The 19651-nt window shown below is 35.6% G+C and overlaps 2 protein-coding genes across 2 annotated transcripts in view; one reads left to right on the top strand and one right to left on the bottom strand.

Moving 5' to 3' along the window:
* The window catches only part of LOC124544114 (phosphatidylcholine:ceramide cholinephosphotransferase 2-like), a 91224-nt gene that overhangs the window by 53235 nt on the left and 18338 nt on the right, over positions 1-19651 (top strand). The window lies entirely within an intron of this gene.
* Positions 7554-19651, bottom strand: part of LOC124544115 (uncharacterized protein KIAA0930 homolog) — a 37389-nt gene continuing 25291 nt past the window's right edge. The window contains exons 6-10 of the mRNA XM_047122559.1: positions 14584-14709; positions 13899-14030; positions 10968-11121; positions 8327-8476; positions 7554-8021 (exon numbers count right to left, since the gene is read on the bottom strand). Coding sequence (XP_046978515.1) covers positions 7981-8021; positions 8327-8476; positions 10968-11121; positions 13899-14030; positions 14584-14709 — 603 coding nt within the window. The 3' untranslated portion in view covers positions 7554-7980. The remainder of the gene's footprint in view (positions 8022-8326; positions 8477-10967; positions 11122-13898; positions 14031-14583; positions 14710-19651) is intronic.

The raw sequence follows: 19651 nt of genomic DNA, 5'->3' as shown, positions 1-19651 counted from the left end.
CATTTACTTGTAGTACGACCATATTTGTTGACTAATTGGGAACTGCTGTTTCTCATGTTTAATTCCACTTTACAAAGTTAAAGAATACCTACTTTGAAGCTATCACACTTATTTTAAATTAGTTTTTTATGCTATATGTTTGCGGACGAGCATATGGGCCACCTGATGGTAATTGGTCAACACTACCCATACCCATGGCGCCGTTAGAAATATTAACCATTCCTTACATCGCCAATACGCCACCAATCTTGGGAACTAAGATATGTCCCTTCTGCCTGTAGTGACACTGCCTCACTCACCCCTCAAACCGGAACACAACAATACCAAATACTGTTGTTTGGCGGTAGAATAATAATGATAAGATCAATAAACATACTTTGTATTTTTGAAAACCTCAATTTATGGTAAAACATTTTTACTTAAGGTTAACTTAGGTTAGGTGAAAAATATATTTTTTTAGTAGGCACGTGAATAATTTATCATGAAGTTATCTCTTGAAGTATGAGATAAAACTTATTTATGTATATATTGTATGAACTTAGACATTTTAAATGGTTACTCTACTCATTACCGATTACTAGATTGGACGCGTGCTCGCATACCGCACGCCTACTGTCGTCGGATCAGACAGGATATGCTCATTTTTGGACTCTACTTACTCTTTGATAGAACAATGTTGGTTGAGTGCTTTGAGGAAGCGGAGTAAACTTTCATTTGCTACCTAATTTACTCATTATTGGATAACGTCACTTTGAAAGCTCTACTGCTTTGAAAAAACAACCGAACAAGGTAGTTTTATTCATCAACTTTCATTGGATGTTAGGGTATTGTAAGAGCTTTTTTTAAGCAGGGCCATCCATCATCATAATATATTTTAAGGCCAAGAAGCAACAGTCAGTATTGTTGTGTTTCGTTTTGAAGCGTCACTGAGCCAGTGTAACTGAAGCCACAAAGGACAAAATCACGACTTATTTTTTTTACAATTCTAATAGACCATTGGCAGTGGTGACCATTTACTACCAGGTAGCCTGTATACCTCGATCGCCTAACTAATAAATATATGCGTCTCATAAATCATAACCGAAGATTGTATGTTTAAACACGGAGAGGCGCTATTGAGTTTTCATGTGCTGTATATTATGGTTGTAATTTATTTCTTGCTCAGCGATGAAAATATCATTAAAAGCCTGCATCAATGGAATTGCATTGATCTTTTCTGAGATTTTGCCATTTGTAATCGCATTGTATATATCTAAACAAATTGTTAACCTGTTATTCTATTATTTATAAATCTAATTGCATCTATCATTGTAATCTTTATGATAGATTTCGGCATTATTAATATCTGCATAAGAATAAGAATCATTTTTAGAGTGTGTATATCAAACCTAAGTCTATTAGCAGCTACAGACCTTGCTTTTAGTCAATTTTGTCTAAACTTTTCATTAAGAGAGTTTTGAAAAGTAGGTATAATTAAAATATTTATACCATCCTAATTTAAATAACAATTAAAAAACGAATTTAAATTGCTTGTAACGAAGCGAATACCTTGGCACGTTATACAATCGAAAACAAGTGTAATTAATTTTGGAGGCAACAAAGTTCTATTTTTAAGCGATACAATTTGTAATTTACCTTTTTTTTAAGTATCATAAATTATTTGTGACAATGAAAAAGATGGGATAATTCCTACTAAAGTTCTTATTTCCAACCATATAAAGTAATCATTCATCATCTAAACCTATACGTTAGTCCAAATACAACACCTGTCTCACCTCGAGAAACCCCCTTGGAATTGTAGGTCCAGAAGTGGGCTTACCATCCGGAGGTCACGGTAGTATGCACAAGCGATCCCATTACGCCCCACGAAAAGACGGAATATCGCTAATTTTGAGTGGGTATACCGGCACCGTCAGCATCGGCTACATCATGTGGGGGAAATGATAATGCGTTTACCGACGAAAAAAATAATGACCTACCTCACTACTTCGTGTACTCAATTTTTCAACCTACCATCAGATGTTAATATCAAATTAAGAACTAATACCAAACTTTATTATTAAAATCTGCCACTATTCTTTGAAGCGATTGATTGATGATTGAGCTTAATTCATCAATTTAATATCAGTTGGCGTTTAATATATTATATTTATATATAATTATATAATTAGAACTGCATCTATAACCGAAAAAAGACGAGAAAGAATAACGAGGTACTTCTGAGTAACCAGACGGCATTCGGAGTGAAGATGAAGATCTTCACTCCGAATGCCGTCGAAGCACCGAAGGGTGCAAATGCTTAACCCTGAAATTAGTTTTTCAAGACACTCGATATGAATCACTACTAGACAAATGTACCCGTATTTACCCGGGTATCTACCCGCATATTAAAGATTCCATTATATCTGAATCTACTGAGAAGAGTCATAAATATCGCCTTCCCGATTATTAACTTGGTCCATGCCAATACCGGCTTGGATATGGAGGTAGGCTAAAGGCTTAACACGTGGAATCTTTAATGATTAACATTGACACAGATATATTAACTATAGAAGTAACTACTTTTAATTCACATTTGTATGTATTTAAGGACATGTTAATAATTCTTATATAAATAAAAAATTACTAGTCCTATTCTATTATTTCCCCTTTCAAAACATTGTCGATTAATCTAAAACCCAAAACGGTTACACTAGACACGAAAAATATTCCCCAATTTAGTCCTCAGTTCGTAGAGGCATCGGTAATGAAATGTTTCAGGATTTTGATAAAATAACAGTTAAATTGCATTCATTTTCAATGTGACCTTACACGCTTATTCGGGGATTTTTCACAAATGCTCCGAATAACAGCGGTCATTGTGACTGCCGGCAGCCTTGCTGATGACGTCTATGCGGCAAAATCGTTGTTATTGTGCAAGGTCTGATTACATTTGATAACCAACAATTCAGAATTAGTCGAGATTGTCTAGCGAGTAAACTGAGTGACTAATATAAAATCCCTTAAGCTGTTTTATTCTAAGCTGTTCCGTACAGAAAAATGAAATAAATCTAAATAATGAAATGTTTTTTAATCGGATGAATATTTTTTTTAATACCAGATGCTGCAATCACTCATCATCATATGATATCATTAATTATCATGTTAATCTTAATTTTCATGTTAATGTTAATCTCTGTTTTATAAATAATTTAACTACACATTGATATTATGAATTGTTTGTCATATTTTATCTTGTTCATTTCAGGTAATTACGACCGGTTACAGTAATGGATTAAATCTGAAGAAATCATAAAAAGAAAGGTAAAATATCATATACATTTTTTTTTAAATTTACCCCGAAAGTACAAATATTTTGTTCAGAAGAAAAATAAAGTAATGTAAAGCTTTTTAATGTACCACTACGGCACAGAAACGGAGGGCTTGGTTCAGGATCGGTTGGGAATGCACCAATCAACTTACTCTATCATTACAAAGCACTTTACATAACAAAACATCTTTCCTTAAGAAAATCCTGAAATGCCTTTGCAGCATGGTGGCTACTTGGAGGTTGTTGGTTATTGAATTAAAAAAATAAACAAGTTGTATTGAAGCTAATGTCACCATACTGCTCAATTGCGGTTGGTTATGGTTTTAACAGATTATATTCAGTTTTCTTTTACAGCGGGGCATAAATAAAAAAAAACATACAATACATAATATTGGACCGTTTCCGCTTTTCATAATTATTTTACACTTTATGACCTCTGCAAGTATTGTGTTAGAGATCTAGTAGTATCTGCCGGTACATTAAACCACATTTTTTATGTTATAGGGGGCAAAGGATCAGGAGGCTCACCTGATGGAAAGCGATCACCTCCGCCCATGGACATCTGCAACACCGGGGGGCTTGCAGGTGCGTTGCCGGCCTATAAGGAAGGAGTACGCTCTTTTTTTAAGGTTCCCAAATCGTATCGGTTCGGAAAAACCGCCGGCGAAAGCTGGTTCCACAGAGTGGTTGTGCGAGTAAAAAAATGTTTTTACCAATAGTTCAAAAAATTAATCAATAATTATAAAACTTCTTGTAAAAACAATTAAAACAAACGCATTTGTATGATTACAATTTTATTGATCAAATCATAAAAAATGTCTTTAAAATAAATTCACAGATCACTGTCTGGTTTACAGTACCCACACAAACATCACACGAATACAGAATACTTTCTTAGGCTATCACACACACTTTAAAAAATATATAATAATATGAAAAAACTCAGCGGAATGTAGAAATGAAAATTTAGGAACAGTTTTTGTTTTTATGTACCACCTAAATGAATTTAACAAATTATATTATAAATAAAATACTAGGTCCTTGTGATATATCATTTTATCTTGCGGAATTATATTTATAAGGCCATTTATTTGACATAACATATTTGAAATTAAATTATAAAATGTTATTCTCATTATAGATTTATTCGCTCACGAAGACGCACCTCTCAGTTTAATTATCGTATAATTATTACACATATAATCTAATTTGTATTTTTTTTTTGGTGTCTTTAGTCTTATGTTTGCAGTATCACGCACACAAAGTCAAACAGTAAGCCACAGAGTAACACATACAAATGCACGCTGATAATTTAAAGTGGTATTACGTATTCGTGAGTGAACAGATACATAATATCTTCCATTCAGAATTATTAAATAACTCTCGTCTCTTATAAGATCTACTGGTGGCAGTAGCTGCAATTATTAAAACATACTTATATACTTCTGCTAAAAAGGCTAAATGTAAAATTATAAAATAATCCAAGTTGTACATTCATGACATCATCACATTTTGTATTTTTTTTTTTAATTATCTTCTAGGCCCAGTGTTATGCAACTACCGTCTTTAGAATTCATTTAGAAAAAGAAGAAAGTGCGCGAAAACTGACAGAAGCAAAACCTTTCAAAGGGATCTAAAAAATATACTCTCGTTCCACGCGACTTATATTACGCAATAAACAGTTTTAAAAATTTGACAAATTATAAAAATATTACTGTTGAGGATTTTTTCACGAAACATGAGATCAATAAACACATACAATATGCCATATATTCATCTTAGTAATGTCAATTATTGGTTAAAATACAAGACTTTTTCAGATAAATACAATGAATACAAGCGAGAAAGTGACGAAACATGGCTTAATATGACAATAGCCTCACATATTGAGAATGTTACATTACATTTTAAATGTAACGAAATAGACTAATTGCATAATTAAATAGTAATTAAGTTAAATACTTAAAATAATGAAATATTACATCAGCTCAACCATTACCGGTCGTTAACTCAGATTTCTAATCATTCAATGCTACAGTAATAGGTTATATTCTAAATTAATTAAGCAAATTCAATCAGGAATTAAAAATAGTCTATCTTAATAGAAAATTTACAAATTTAATCAAAATGGGATTATTAAAATATGTATAAGCAAACTCGATTACAACTTTCCAATGCTGTTTCATTGTTGATGCTAAGTCTCCATAATAAAAGTTGACAACTTTCTGTTTACAACAAAATTTTCTTTAGTTACCTTAAGTTTTAATTATTTAAATAAAAAACCAATGAAAACCTGCATCCTCCATGCATGCGTTGTAAGATTCTCTCGTTTGGTTAAGACTTATCAGTGTAAATAAATATGTAGGAAAACCTTCAGAAGAATGACATACATTTGCAGGCACACAAAATTCAGTGGAAACGTAACTTGGAAAAAACCACGACGATGACGGCATAATGTGTCACATTTAAAATTTTACGAAGGATCCTCAGTAAGGCGTTTGTAACTATTAAAAAAAGCTTACGCAAAAATCTGTTTCACATGTTTATAAATGGGAATTAATGTTGACTATATCACATTTCGTACAAATTCTATTGAAACAAACTATAACATTACACCGTAATATCACTTATTATATAAACGCGTTGATTATTACATTCGTCGTTCGATTACAATTTGATGTAAAAATAAAACTAATACATACTTATTCAATTAATAAATATTAATAAAACATTTGTGACTTAGGGAAGACTAGTATTTGTATTTTAAGTTAGGACAATCATAATAAAATATTACAGTGTCGGCCATATCATTTAGAAAACTTTTGAAAGACAATGCTTATTATTTTTTTATTTTACATTATTTTTACATATTCCAAACGTTCGAAAATTCAATTCGACATCGGAGCCAAAAAAAATTAATAAAGCAGTTTTTTTTAATGATAGAAGCATTTTTTTCACCCAATAGGCGATGCCCAATGAATCCAAACGATCATTTGTAGCTGGGATCAAAACACAACCATTACTTCTTGTCAAATGGTTAAAAAACCAACTAACATTCTGAATCATCAAAGTGATAAAAAGTCGTTAAATTGTTACTGTTGTTTTATATAAATAGCACTTAAAAATAATATGAGGCAACAATCGTTCGTAATCAATTCATAATTATATGGCCATCACTGTTTATAGAGAAAAGTATGAATACTTAGTTCGCGTCATGTGAAGTTCGTTATTAAAATCAAAACATACCAACAAGACACAAAAAAACAAAAAATGTAGAACTACGCTTTTTGATAACAAAAAAGTTATAAGCGACAATTCTTCATCAAAAACGGACGAAGCGTTCACTGACTTTATGACTTAAAGTGTAACAAAAGTATTTTCAATTTCCAACATGTAATCCAAGAGCCGAATCGTACTAAAAATCGAGTTAGTGCGAGTGAGATATGGATTTGAGAATAGGAGTTGCTGTGACATCACTCACTCACTCACTCGTGAGACGTGCTCGCCTGCTACGTGTTCACGTGCGTGCTCACTGCTCACGTGCTCACTGCGTGCGTAATTGCGTGCTCGTACTAGCATGTTACGTGCTAACTTGCTACGTGTAGCGGTAGTACGTGCTCTCTTGATGGACAGACCGTGTCAGCGTCGCTTGTAATGTGTAATAGGCTATTTGACAATGCGAAAAATAAATTGTGAATTATTGTAATCAGTGTATATTATGAGTTTTAAAATGGTTATTTACTAACGAAACTTGAAAATAATACTTAATTCATTCAAAATTCAAAATCAATAAATAAAAATGCATTTTTTCAAACGTTTGTCACGTGACACAAAACGCTCCTGATTGGCCGGGCTTATGACGAAGTCACTTTCTTGTAAATCTTACTTTTCTACTATATGTACCACAGATTAAAATACAGCAAAGTGACGTCACCGACCCCATTACAGCGCCATATTGTCCAAGTATCGTTTTCGCGCGTTATTTAAATATGGAATGAAATTTAAAATTTTAATATGATATTTTTCGGCAAATATGTACTAGAAATAATAAAATCAACTTTTACTGGGTTCCTTAACCTCTACTAAATAATATAAAATGGATTTTAAAAACCAGTCAAATAGCCTATTGTATTCACAATTAAAATACTATTAGGCCGCGTTCAAACCAAACGTATGTGTGAATATTCGCGTAGCTAATCCGCGTTCGCAGCGTGTAGTGACTCGCTATATTAAACAACCGCCGAACATCGGCGTCGACGCATAGCATTATAACGTATTATCGGTAAGATGTGATCGAAAAAGTGTATATGTATGGAAATACAATAAACTGCGTAACGCTCGCTGAATTTCCGCAGTTGACAGTCAGTTTAGTGTGAACGCAGCCTTAACATTGCTTTTTATAAACTATTTTCGGTGGATTCTCGAATAATACGATTGGCTCTTATTCGACATATGGATTACTTATTTTTGTTACTTTAACTAAAATATCTTTAAAATGATAAAATTTGGCTCTAAGTTAATGCACTTTGTTATCTAGTTTAATATATTATTTGACTTATTTCTTGGATGACTAGTACGAGAACGTCCTCGCAGACGGTGGTGACTGTTAAGTATATAAATGCAATATCGCACATATTGTGGATAGGGCTTGGAACCCCAGGAGTCTCTTCTCAGAAGGTCAGGATGGGCTCTTCACGATGATCAAGGATATCTGTAATAAGACCATATAATTAATTTTAAAATTGTTACATATAATAAAATTAAAATATAACTCTATATACTCATCTATTAATGGACTTTAATTATTGCTGTCAAAAGTAACATCTTATTAGAGAGTTGATCGATAAACCATTTGCATGTACCATTAGATATATAACGGATGACGGTACTTTCACTTTGATAAATTGTTCGATCCAACATGATACAGATGATCTGCGTATATAGAAAGTTTAAGACACACTAAATAAGTATTGCACGGTGAGCTACGGATGACGTTCTGAACGTCTGCAGACTCACCCTTAGCGATGCTCCACCACGGCAGCGTGACGTAGGTGAGGAACGCGTTGAGCGGCGCCGACTGCGCGCGACGGCCCTCCTTCCACAGGTGGAACGTCTGCGTGAACCCGCGCATCGCCCACAGCGGGTTGTATGCGCCGTCGTCGAGCTCTGCGCAAACATAACGAACGGATGTTACGCTCATTGCAAAATTTACCAATCATATGCTCTAAAACTAAATGGGCGGAGACTAGACACCCGAGGCGCTACAACGAAAGGAGGCGGCGGCGAACCGGAGAGCTTGCGGCGCGGCACGTCGCACCAGTAGTAAATGTCGGTGCCGTCGGGCGTCGTGCGGCGCGGCGGCAGCTGCGCGTTGCGGAACAGCACGGCCGCCACCCCGCGCCGCCGCGGCAGCGTCACGTACGCGCGCGCGCCCGCGCTCCACGCCGCGCCCGCGCCGCCCACCGCGCCCGCGCCGCCCGCCCCGCCGCCCGTCGGCTCGCTGGGCAGCTCCTCCTCGCCGCGCACCGTCACGCCGGCCAGGCGCTCGTGCAGCGCGCGCGGCGCGGCGGGCGACGTGCGCCCGTCCAGGCAGCACGCGTCGCAGGCGAGCTCGCACTCGGTGTCGGGGGGTGCGGCGGGCGCGGAGGGCGCCCGGCGCGGGCGCGGGAGGCGCAGCGGGCGCAGCGGCGGCGGCTGCGGCGTGACGCGGGCGGGGCGGCGGCGCGGCGACACGGTGTGCAGGCAGGCGGGCGACAGGTCGGGCGGCGCGCGGCGGTACACGTCCCGCATGTCGCCGGGCGCGGCCGCCGCGCCGCCCGCGCAGCAGCCGCGCCAGCGCACCGAGGAAGCCCGCCGCCCTACGGACGCACACCACTACTCGTTAACCCGCGGGGTCGGATCCGATATTTCGAGAGTTCGTTCACGCAACATGCTACTGAGATCGTCGAATCTTTCGAGCTTTCGATCTTAACGCTCAAACCGTACGCGACTCGTGGTCGCCGTGGATTTAACCGGGCGCTATATTTTTAATTATCTATTGGTTGCATACTAGTGAGCTTCATTCGTAGCATAATGAGCTGAGTGATACGTATTTCGATTGTTTCTGACTAAACTGACGCATTTATCGGGATGTGTGTAAAGTCGAGAGTTAGTGAATACGGGCGTGCGAATTTTGGTCCGGGCTAGCGGGCTTCCTGCGGGCGGGCGGAAAGGCTCTCTACACCGAGAGCGCGAATACAAACACAAGCAGAAATATACTATGAAATTAACCGTAGGTGCTCATTTATTATATGGTTACTGACTAGTCTGGTTTACTTATTTTAATTATCGAGAAATGCTTGACATAACTATGTCAACGAGCTGCATGAGCGGCGACCCACAATCAGCTACGTGATCGAAGCATTTCGAATAATTAAAACATTCGAAACAAATCGAGCATTCCTTGATAAGGAACGTAAGTGAACCAAAATAGTTAATAATAAAAGCAGAATACCACCTCACGACTTCCAACAAAATTGTAAGCGACGAAGTCACGCGGTCATTGAAACGTCGCTTGCGTTTGCACGCAATCTCGGTATGGTATGCCTTGGAACTTGCGCTGACACGATGTTCCACGGATCAAGTGGAAAGCGATCACGGCAACGAGTCAATGGAAGCGTCTTAAATAACATCTCTCTTTGAGACTGTTCGAAGCATGTCATACCAATGTGATCGGTCGATTAAAGTGAGAAATGTGGATGATATACACTAAATATGAAATGATAAAACTATGCACAAATGAAGTTTATGAATAAGTCCGCCAATATTTTTCAGAAAAGCCTTACGTAAATTTTAAGTCGGACCAAGCTTATTCAAATACGATTAAAAATATTCAGTACAAATATGTGTAGGTACTTCTCATTCCAAATGTTTATTACTTTTATAGCAACTAAAATAATGTCCCATTTAAAATATAATCTTCTTTAAAATTAAATAACTTCTACCAACGAATTGTAACAAAACGAATGTTGGTGGTAAATAATGATGTAACATGGAAATGAGCATATTATGATACAAAGGTTACATTACTGTTAAAGGTATGAAAGACTTGATGAAGAGAGGGAGATCACTAGATTATATGTACCTATGTATTACATAGGTACATATCTAGGAGGTTTTATATAATGAACTTTCTCATACATACAGAAATAATACAAAGAACGAAACAAAAATATAATAACTTCCTAAAGCATCCTATCTACATATAATAAAAATCATCTATCTATCCTCAAAATGAGATGAATAAATGAATGAAATCAAAGCGTAAAATCTTAAGAATGTTGCTAAATATATATTAAAATTCTTGATCAATGATAAATATTGATTGTTAAAATGATATCTGACTTTATTAAAGTTATTAATTTCGGGATATTTACCATGTTTTTTATTTTTTATTTTTTTTTATTCACGAGAATCTCGTGAACAAGACATTCGTAGACAATGTCGAAATATCGAGCTCCACCGAACAAAAATAAAAAAAACATGGTAAATATCCCGAAATTAATAACTTTAATAATAAAAATAACCATGTTAGTTTAAAAATCCTGATATCTGACTGTTGTTACCCTGAGGGTATCGTCACACTAGCATGATGTTTGCAATGAAGAGGCGCACTCACCGTCGCGCAGGTCGCCCGCCTCGACCTCGGCGAGGCCGTGCGAGAGCGCGTCGAGGCCCTCGTTCTCCGAGCGGCTCTTGTCGTCGCGCTCGCGCGCGCGCCAGCCGCCTCGCACGAACGTCGTTATGTTCGCGCTCGGGTCGCTCAAGCGACGCTGGAATACGTTGCAGCCTCGGTTATTACAATCGTCACAACACAACACTAAAATACAATAAAAAAATAACAAACTCAAACTCAAACTCAAATTCCTTTATTCAATATAGAAGCATTACACTTACTTATTGATTGTCAAATAAACACTACCACCGGTTCGGAAAAAGGAACACCCTGACCTGAGAAGAACCGGCGAAAGAAACTCAGCGGGTCTTTTTTTTGTTATTTTTTTTTGTCAAATTAATAAAATACATAGTAGTATATGATTAGAAATAGCCAGGAGGCGATCGTTTCATTCCCAAGGTGTGCTATCAAACATAAACTCGCTAATTGTATAGTAACCTTTACCATAGAGCTCAACTAAACAATTTACAATACATTCATACGTACAACAACAACAACAACAGCCTGTAAATTCCCACTGCTGAGCTAAAAGGCCTCCTCTCTCTATGAGGAGAAAGTTTGGAACATATACGCTATTCCAATGCGGTTTGGTGAAATACACATGTGACATTTCTATGAAATTTGTCACATGCAGGTTTCCTCACGATGTTTTCCTTCACCGCTGAGCACGAGATGAATTATAAAGACAAATTAAGCACATGAATCAGCGGTGCTTGCCTGCGTTCGAAACCGGAATCATCTGTTAAGATGCACGCGTTCTAACCACTGGGCCATTTCGACTCACTCATTCGTAAGTATTTGATGGTAAATCAAAATTCAAACGCAAACCCAATGGGTTTAATTATTTGCCAAGGCAGGCAGTATAAACACTGGCACATTTTAGTGTCCGATATATTAACTAGAATTTTTCGGTAGAACAACCTTAAAACATTTTTACTGACCTGACCCGGTATCAAATCAGCAACTCTAGATCTGAGGCATACGTGTACATATTAATATTAGTTTTTAAAGATTATTAATTCTTTAATTAATTAATTAAATAATATGGGACTCAAGGACAAGTAGGTACATATTATCGGCACATATAAACAACTTAAAATACAGTGTTTCAAGGTATCAGTTACATACCATGCACCATAGTGTCGATAACATAAATTAAAATTCATTAATAAATACTAAAAGTAACAAAACTAAATTATATCCCATATGTATATTATTCTGTAAAGCAATTTATATTATTTAATTTTATAGAATTTCTTTTGGAAGCTATTAAAAGTTTCGAAATTCGTATGTACTTTAAGTTTTGCGTTGTATAGTACTGATAATCGAGATACGGATTTTTCTACTTTTATCCGTTTTCATACATTTTCGTACATTGGTACAATTTTTCCCATGTATCTGATTTAGCATAGAAAAGATTATTCAGACAGGTTATGTCCAATATATTTTATCGTAAGTATATATGTTGCAATTTGAATCTCTATAACTTTTTATATGTAGAATGTAGATATACATTAATTACAATTACATTTAATTACATTATAACCGAAGAATAAGATAAACATCCACCAAATCATTTTTGGATGTTTTCAATAAGCCTGGTACATACTTTACATAAGGGACTAAATGATTTCTAGAAAAATGACTGAGGTGTAATAAATAACGGTAATAAATTCGAATCAAATTATATAATTAAATTTTATATCTCTGATATCTTATCGACAAAATGACACGAAAAATACAACAAAAAAAAATCGATAAGTTATATTTAGCCGTAAATCAAATGAAACGAAAGATTAATTGATAGGAAAAACGTTCTCCGTCCTTGTCCTTCTTTCTTTATAACCTTGACTTTCGTTTAAATTGTTTTGAATTATTTCACGCCCTAAGTATTAATAGACCAAAAATACTCGGCGCGATTCACCCTTTAAAGTGACATCGTTGTATCTCAGTGTGACGTACGTTCGGCGTACGAACTATGCCGCTGTTTGTTGAACGACGCCACGTAAACTAATAAATACAATCGTCGTCATGTGACTGATAATTTACATGAAACAACACAGCCGTATCAATTCTACATATGCGTTCGTTTTTGTAAAATAAAATACTTTTAAACGTGTTTGTTATTCAGCAAAAGAATATATAAATAATATATAACATGAAACATTCAACACGCGAATTATTGACTTAAAAATTAGAATTAAAACTGCCATATAACATGTACTAGCTGTGTAGCGTATATGTTATTCTGATGAATAACCTATATTTCTGTTAAATTTTATCCCAAACCGTTACCTACATCCATTCTCACAAACTTTCGCATTAAAATATTATATATTATATTATTAAGTAGGAAGTAGGATTTACATACTCGCCAAACCTGAAGACTTCGCATTCGTAACGTTCAGTTGCTCACGCTAATCACGGAGTTTTTAGATAGCCCGTTTAATAAAGATTAACAAGGCTAACGTTGTAAGATACATAGGTATATTACATATGTATGATATTGCATTACTATGTTTTGTGCTCCAACTCCAATGAGCAATAACTATGATATCACTAAACTCACAAACAAATTCACTCGCCCTGTGTTAATTGAAATAATTGTATTTAATTAACATGACGTTGTATTTTTTAAATGTTAAAAAAGAGTAACTACTGAGTTTCTTGCCGGTTCTTCTCGGTAGAATCTACTTTCCGAACCGGTGGTAGCTTCACTTAATTGTAAAATGACGATTCAAAAGTGCTTATAAAAGCCTACTTGAATAAAGTTTATTTTGATTTTGATTTTGATTTTTGATTTTATGGTCTCCTATAATAAGCTAATAAGTACAAGGTCAAGGTAGTGCAAAGAGATTAATGGAGGTGAGTCACCTGGTTCCTATAGAGGAACAGCTCGTCGGGGTCGTCATCTTCCCAGTCGCTGTCCCACAGCTCGGCGGCCGTGAGTCCTGGCTCCGAGCTCGGCGTGTGCGCTCCGCACGAGCGCGGACGCGACACCGCCACCTACGTGAGTTGCCTTACTATGAGGAGAGCCTTACAATCGTATAACAACATATACAAAAATATTTACTGGGTATTGTGAGGAAGAATACACGCCTTTAGTAATCACTATACGAACCAATTTATCGTTTTAACGACACTAGGAATTGAGTTCCTAATTCTGCAATGATATGTCCTGTTATTTAAAATGAATTAATATAGTTAATGACTTCACCAATATAAGCATAGACAGGGCCGTATTTAGGGGAGGGCAACCGGGGCTACTACCCTGGGGCCTCCACATGAGAGGGGGCCACAGTTTTCAGCAAGTTAACAAATACTGAGATATAGTCAAATTATAATAATGTTACTATTTAATATTTTAAAAGTTATCGATACAAATACGAAACAATTCATAGCTTACTGATTGAAATAAAAAAAAAACTAATTAATTCATAATAATATAATTATTAGGGTGTTCACGCTTCTGTTTGTCTAGGGCCCTCACTGCTTTTTGGCCCCGGGGCCTCCACACCTTTAAATCCGACTCTGAGCATAGAGTATAATAGTAACTAACCTCAGCGTGACCCTTCCCCCCCGGCCCTTTCATGCGCACGAACTCGCAGCGCGCCGCAGCGCCCGCTCCGCGTCCCAGCAGACCGAACGACATTCGCTGCGCCACCTTCGTCGACAACGACGATTGCTGCCGATGAATGAGCATATTATATTATATCTATTTATACAAATAATAATTTTGCTGCGATCTACTTAATGTAAATACTTTATTTTGTACTAGTCGTTGCAGCCGGCTTCTCTCGCGTTTTAGGGATTAGTTGTCATAAATAAATAAATATTGGACAACATCACATACATACTCTGATCCCAATGTAAGTAGCTAAAGCACTTGTGTTATGGATAATAAGAAGTAACGACGATACCACATACACCCAGACCAAGACAACATAGAAAACTAATGAATTTTCTACATCGACTCGGCCGGGAATCGAACCCGGGACCTCAGAGTGGCGTACCCATGAAAACCGGTGTACACACTACTCGACCACGGAGATCGTGATCGTGATTCTCAGTGTCATGTGTTGGGTAAAAAATGAGAACATGTCCTTTCTTGGAGTTTAAATTTGCTTCATACAAAACTTCAAAATTCGATTCAGTGGTTTGTTCGTGAAAGAATGATTGATGGACAGACAGACAGACAAAGTCATTTTCACATTTATAGTATTAGTGCAGAGGTATAGATTTAGCATGAGTAAAAATATTATACATTTAACTGAATGTTTCAAATTCGTTGTGATCGATCCAATTGTTATGTATACTTCCTAGCTTGCTATTGTTTTATGACAAAATAATAATGCATAAAAGTTTAAACAAACTCTACATCATTTCATGCCATTTGTCAAACGGTATAATTGACATTTCCTGACAGTAGAATGAGTCTCGAAAATATTTACGAGAAAACCTCAAATATAATTTCAAAACCAATTTAAAATATTTTGATCTTTTTTTAATTTCATTTTCGATATAATATTCGTTTTGTAAAACAATATACGTAACCTACCTCTTGGGTATTTTAATTAATTCAAATATTTTATGTTTATTTAATTATGTAAGAATGCATAATAATAAAATCTGACTCAAAAATTAATAAAAGTTGACTAATTTAATGAAATCACGATGTCCTTCTAAATAAGAGTACTTACAGCAAAAAAACGCTTTGTGACAAACAAACACCCACGTAGGAAATTCGCGAAAATAATCTAGAATTCATATAAAACCTTACAAAAGTAGATAATTGGTTATTTTCCGCTTTTATCAAAAATGTCAATAAAAAATATAAAATAATTAACTCTGCACTTTTCCTGAATTTGATCTTATAAGCATGCAATTAAATTACAGCGAAGGTGTTTTTTTATTTAAAGGAGTTATTTTATACTAATTGTCGTCCGTGGCTTTGCTCGCATTTAATGAGTTGACTATCTAATTATATATAAAAAGCCTAGCCAAATTTCATCAAATTCGGCTCATTGGCATGCCAGTGATAGAGAGACAGACAGGCAGTGTTACTTTCACATTTATACAGACTGTCAAGTATAATTTAGCGTTCCTGTGGCAGCACCTGCTTCACCATTTGTCTTGCCACTTTTTTGTTTATTTTACCAATATCTCCCTAGAAAATAATTCTCTACGTCTCATTTTTAATAGATTTTGGGTAAGTTTTCTTAATAAGGGTAAATAAAACAAATAAGATATAAATGAACAAAAAAATTAGTACATGTGTTTGCCACACGCCAACTTACATTTGACGCGCTATAATAGTAGTATAGATATTCACACCGTCAATAACATGCACTACATATGTCGTCCATCTAAAGGTTTTCTGTATAAGTATTCTTGTTATAATTAAAACTTGTACATATTTCACTACTATACTAAATGATATTTCATAAAAAAAATAATTGTGACACAACAATGACGATAGTATAATCATTACAAAAATGTATTGAATGTGACGTCGTTTAATAAGCAAATACAAGTTCGAAACGTTCCGTAGACTAATTGTATGTTTATTTTTAAAGCGTGACACTCGACAGGAACAATGACCGAGGGCACACTGCACAACGTCTGTAGTAAACAGTAGTACGCCAGTAATATAAACATGGGGCCACCTGTCGTCCGTACTGCCATCTGCCGTGCAACAGAACGATCTCGGCCGTTGATGATTCACGTATCGGATGTAACGGTTTGTGAGGTAGCGTCATCAAAAACATGATCATTACTGTGTAATGTAGGTAAAATAAAATATTGTTTTGATAACCATACCCAAGATGTTCTTCAGTCTTTCACACTTGGTGAACTCTTTATACATGTCATATTATATTTATCTGATAGTTACAATGTTTGCCTTGGACATATCGCTTGCAGAAACAAATGGAGCGTGCATGTTTCAAAGCTATAAGTTATTCTTAGCGAGTAACCTGTGCATGTGAGCGCTGATTCTCGACACATTGTTGTTTTTCTGATACACACAGTTTGTTGTGTAACGTTGTAACAGAGTGAGCTAACTCACTGAATCGATGGCATGTGTGAGAGATCTCGGAAGGTGTATAGTTCAGAAAGAAAATACGATGAATTATTTTCTCGCGGCATTTATAAGAGAATATAATTCCTATCACTTTCTGTTAAAAATATATAGAATGATTTAAATTACTTGTAGAAAATTAAAGTTTATGAGATATCAAACAACATTTTCCTTATTCCCTTTGTCTCCTGTGTACGAAAGATGTAATGAGGGCATCCTAGTTCCGAGGAAGGAGTTCAAACCAAGCCAAAGACATTTATTTCGGCTATCGACCCCAAGTTTGGAAGCATATTATTATAACGACGGGTAACTCTACGCCTTCAAAGAACTCGTTTGTCCTAGAAATGGACGCTTTTAGGTTATTCTTCGAAAGCCTCGTCGCTTTTCATAACCCATAGAAAATAGTATAATTTTAGACCACCACAAAATAAACTTATTAAAACATATTATATTATACTCTATTTAATGAAAATAGCGCTTCGTGCTAGTCTATCTGGGAATAAACAATCATTTATTGCAAGCACTAGGGACTAATAAAATATAAATTTAATACATTAAGAACAAGCTAGAAGCCAATCAATATTTACTATAAATAGCTAAATATTCGTATGACATCATAATATTACAACATGTTTTGAAACCTACCATATCTACTTAATAAACACAACATATCGTTTTACATAAATGACATGAAAAACCCCGCATAAATGAATACAGGAAAATAGAATTGATAATATGAAATATAAAATAAAACACAATTCAATAGATAATACAATAATAATCAAACGTAAATTGGAAAAAAATATCGATCGTGCAAAAGGTTCATAATGACATAGCAATATTAAAAAAAAATTATATTAGTAAGTTATTTTTACAAGATTACATTTAATTCAATTTTTTGACAATGTAAGCGTAAAATAACTGTTATAATGAAATCAGTCACGAGTTACAGGCGCGATGTCCGTTAACTGTCATTAATACGACTCCATCCATTACGTTCGGCGTCGCAGCGACGCGACGAAAACTTGTTGATATCGCGCCTCCCTCCTCCACCCGATTCTCATCCTACGTCAGACCCTCCCGTAACTCTACGCCAGTAGGCCATTGGGTCGACCGCGACCCCAACTAAATCGCTCGATCTATCGTTACATCGATCTGACAGATGACAAGTAATTAGCACATCAGAATTTCCTGAAGTCTATTGACTTAAAGATATTAAAGAGAAATCGGTAGATTCGTTGTACTCGCGGATAGCAGAATTAAATAATTGACGGAAACAATATTTATAATTTAATTAGAATCTCAGTACCGCCGATAGTGTTGTCTATTCCAATCGAAGAAGGAATAAATATAAATAAACCTTAGATATACATACGTATGTAAGAGATTTTGTACCTTAGCTATATTGTTTACTTCTAACAATTATTGAGTAATATATCCTAATTTATCATACTATTCCACTAACTACTTACATCTATTGTAATTTGACCTACAAAATCTCGATATCTACCAGCGTCGTCGACGTTCAAAATGCATTTTTTTTGTAAATCCTTAGTGAATATCATAAATATATAAATTATACTAGCTCTAGACCAATTATATCGCGCCAATTCGATTCTACCCGTTATATGCAGCCTTTTGCTGTTATTAGCAAGCAGTTGGTATCTTCTGAATTACGAACCTTCTTTAGATTTTTTTAAATAATCATCCGGGCCATCTTTACTAGAGTTATACATGTGAAAGTAACTCTGTCTGTCTGTCGCTCTTTCACTAACAAACCAATGAATCGAATTCAATGAAATCTATTATGAAGCAAACTTGAACTCCAAGGAAGGCTTTATTTTGCTTTATTTTGCTTTGACAACCAACACCCTTAAACGCGGGCGAACCCACGACTACTAGTAAGAAATAAAACACCATAAACAAACGTAACGTTGGAATTAATTTCAAGAAAGAATAAGTTCTATAAGCATTCTAAATTTGAATGTCTATTTTCATAAATAATCAAAGATCCTTGCTCGAGTACAACTCCCATTTGTTTGTTGAACGGTTTATAAAACGAAAACTACCTGTAAAATATGTGTAAAATTAGTAACTAATTCACGGGGAATACCACGTCGGTTCGACTACATTTTTTGGCACTAACCATAACGCCACAAATTACTTTTAGCACATTTGATCACTACAAAATGTTTTATTTATAAGATATAAGAGGATGGAGGAAAACTGTATAATTAACGTGAGTAAAAAATATTAACGATTTTGTGAGGTTTCGTGATGCAAATAACAATAACAAAAGCAACAAACAAAACAATGCCTATTCCTCGTACTGCACAGAATAGGTAAGCAACTAAATATGTACGGAAACGTTTGAGTATAAAAAAATATTATACAATCAGTGCGTTCGTGCGGGAACGAAATACCTAAAAATACTTTGTTTTAATTAGAAATAAAATTATCCATCCGTAGAGCTAGTCGTAGTAAATTATAAGCGAAGTAAGTCGGAAACTTGTAAGCCGCCACAGTTTATCTATCAGTTCTTCTGAAG

Source organism: Vanessa cardui, chromosome 4, assembly GCF_905220365.1.
Source record: "Vanessa cardui chromosome 4, ilVanCard2.1, whole genome shotgun sequence".
NCBI classification, from domain to species: Eukaryota; Metazoa; Arthropoda; class Insecta; order Lepidoptera; family Nymphalidae; genus Vanessa; species Vanessa cardui.
Note: the sequence above shows the minus strand (reverse complement) of the source record. Positions and strands in the feature narration are given on the sequence as shown.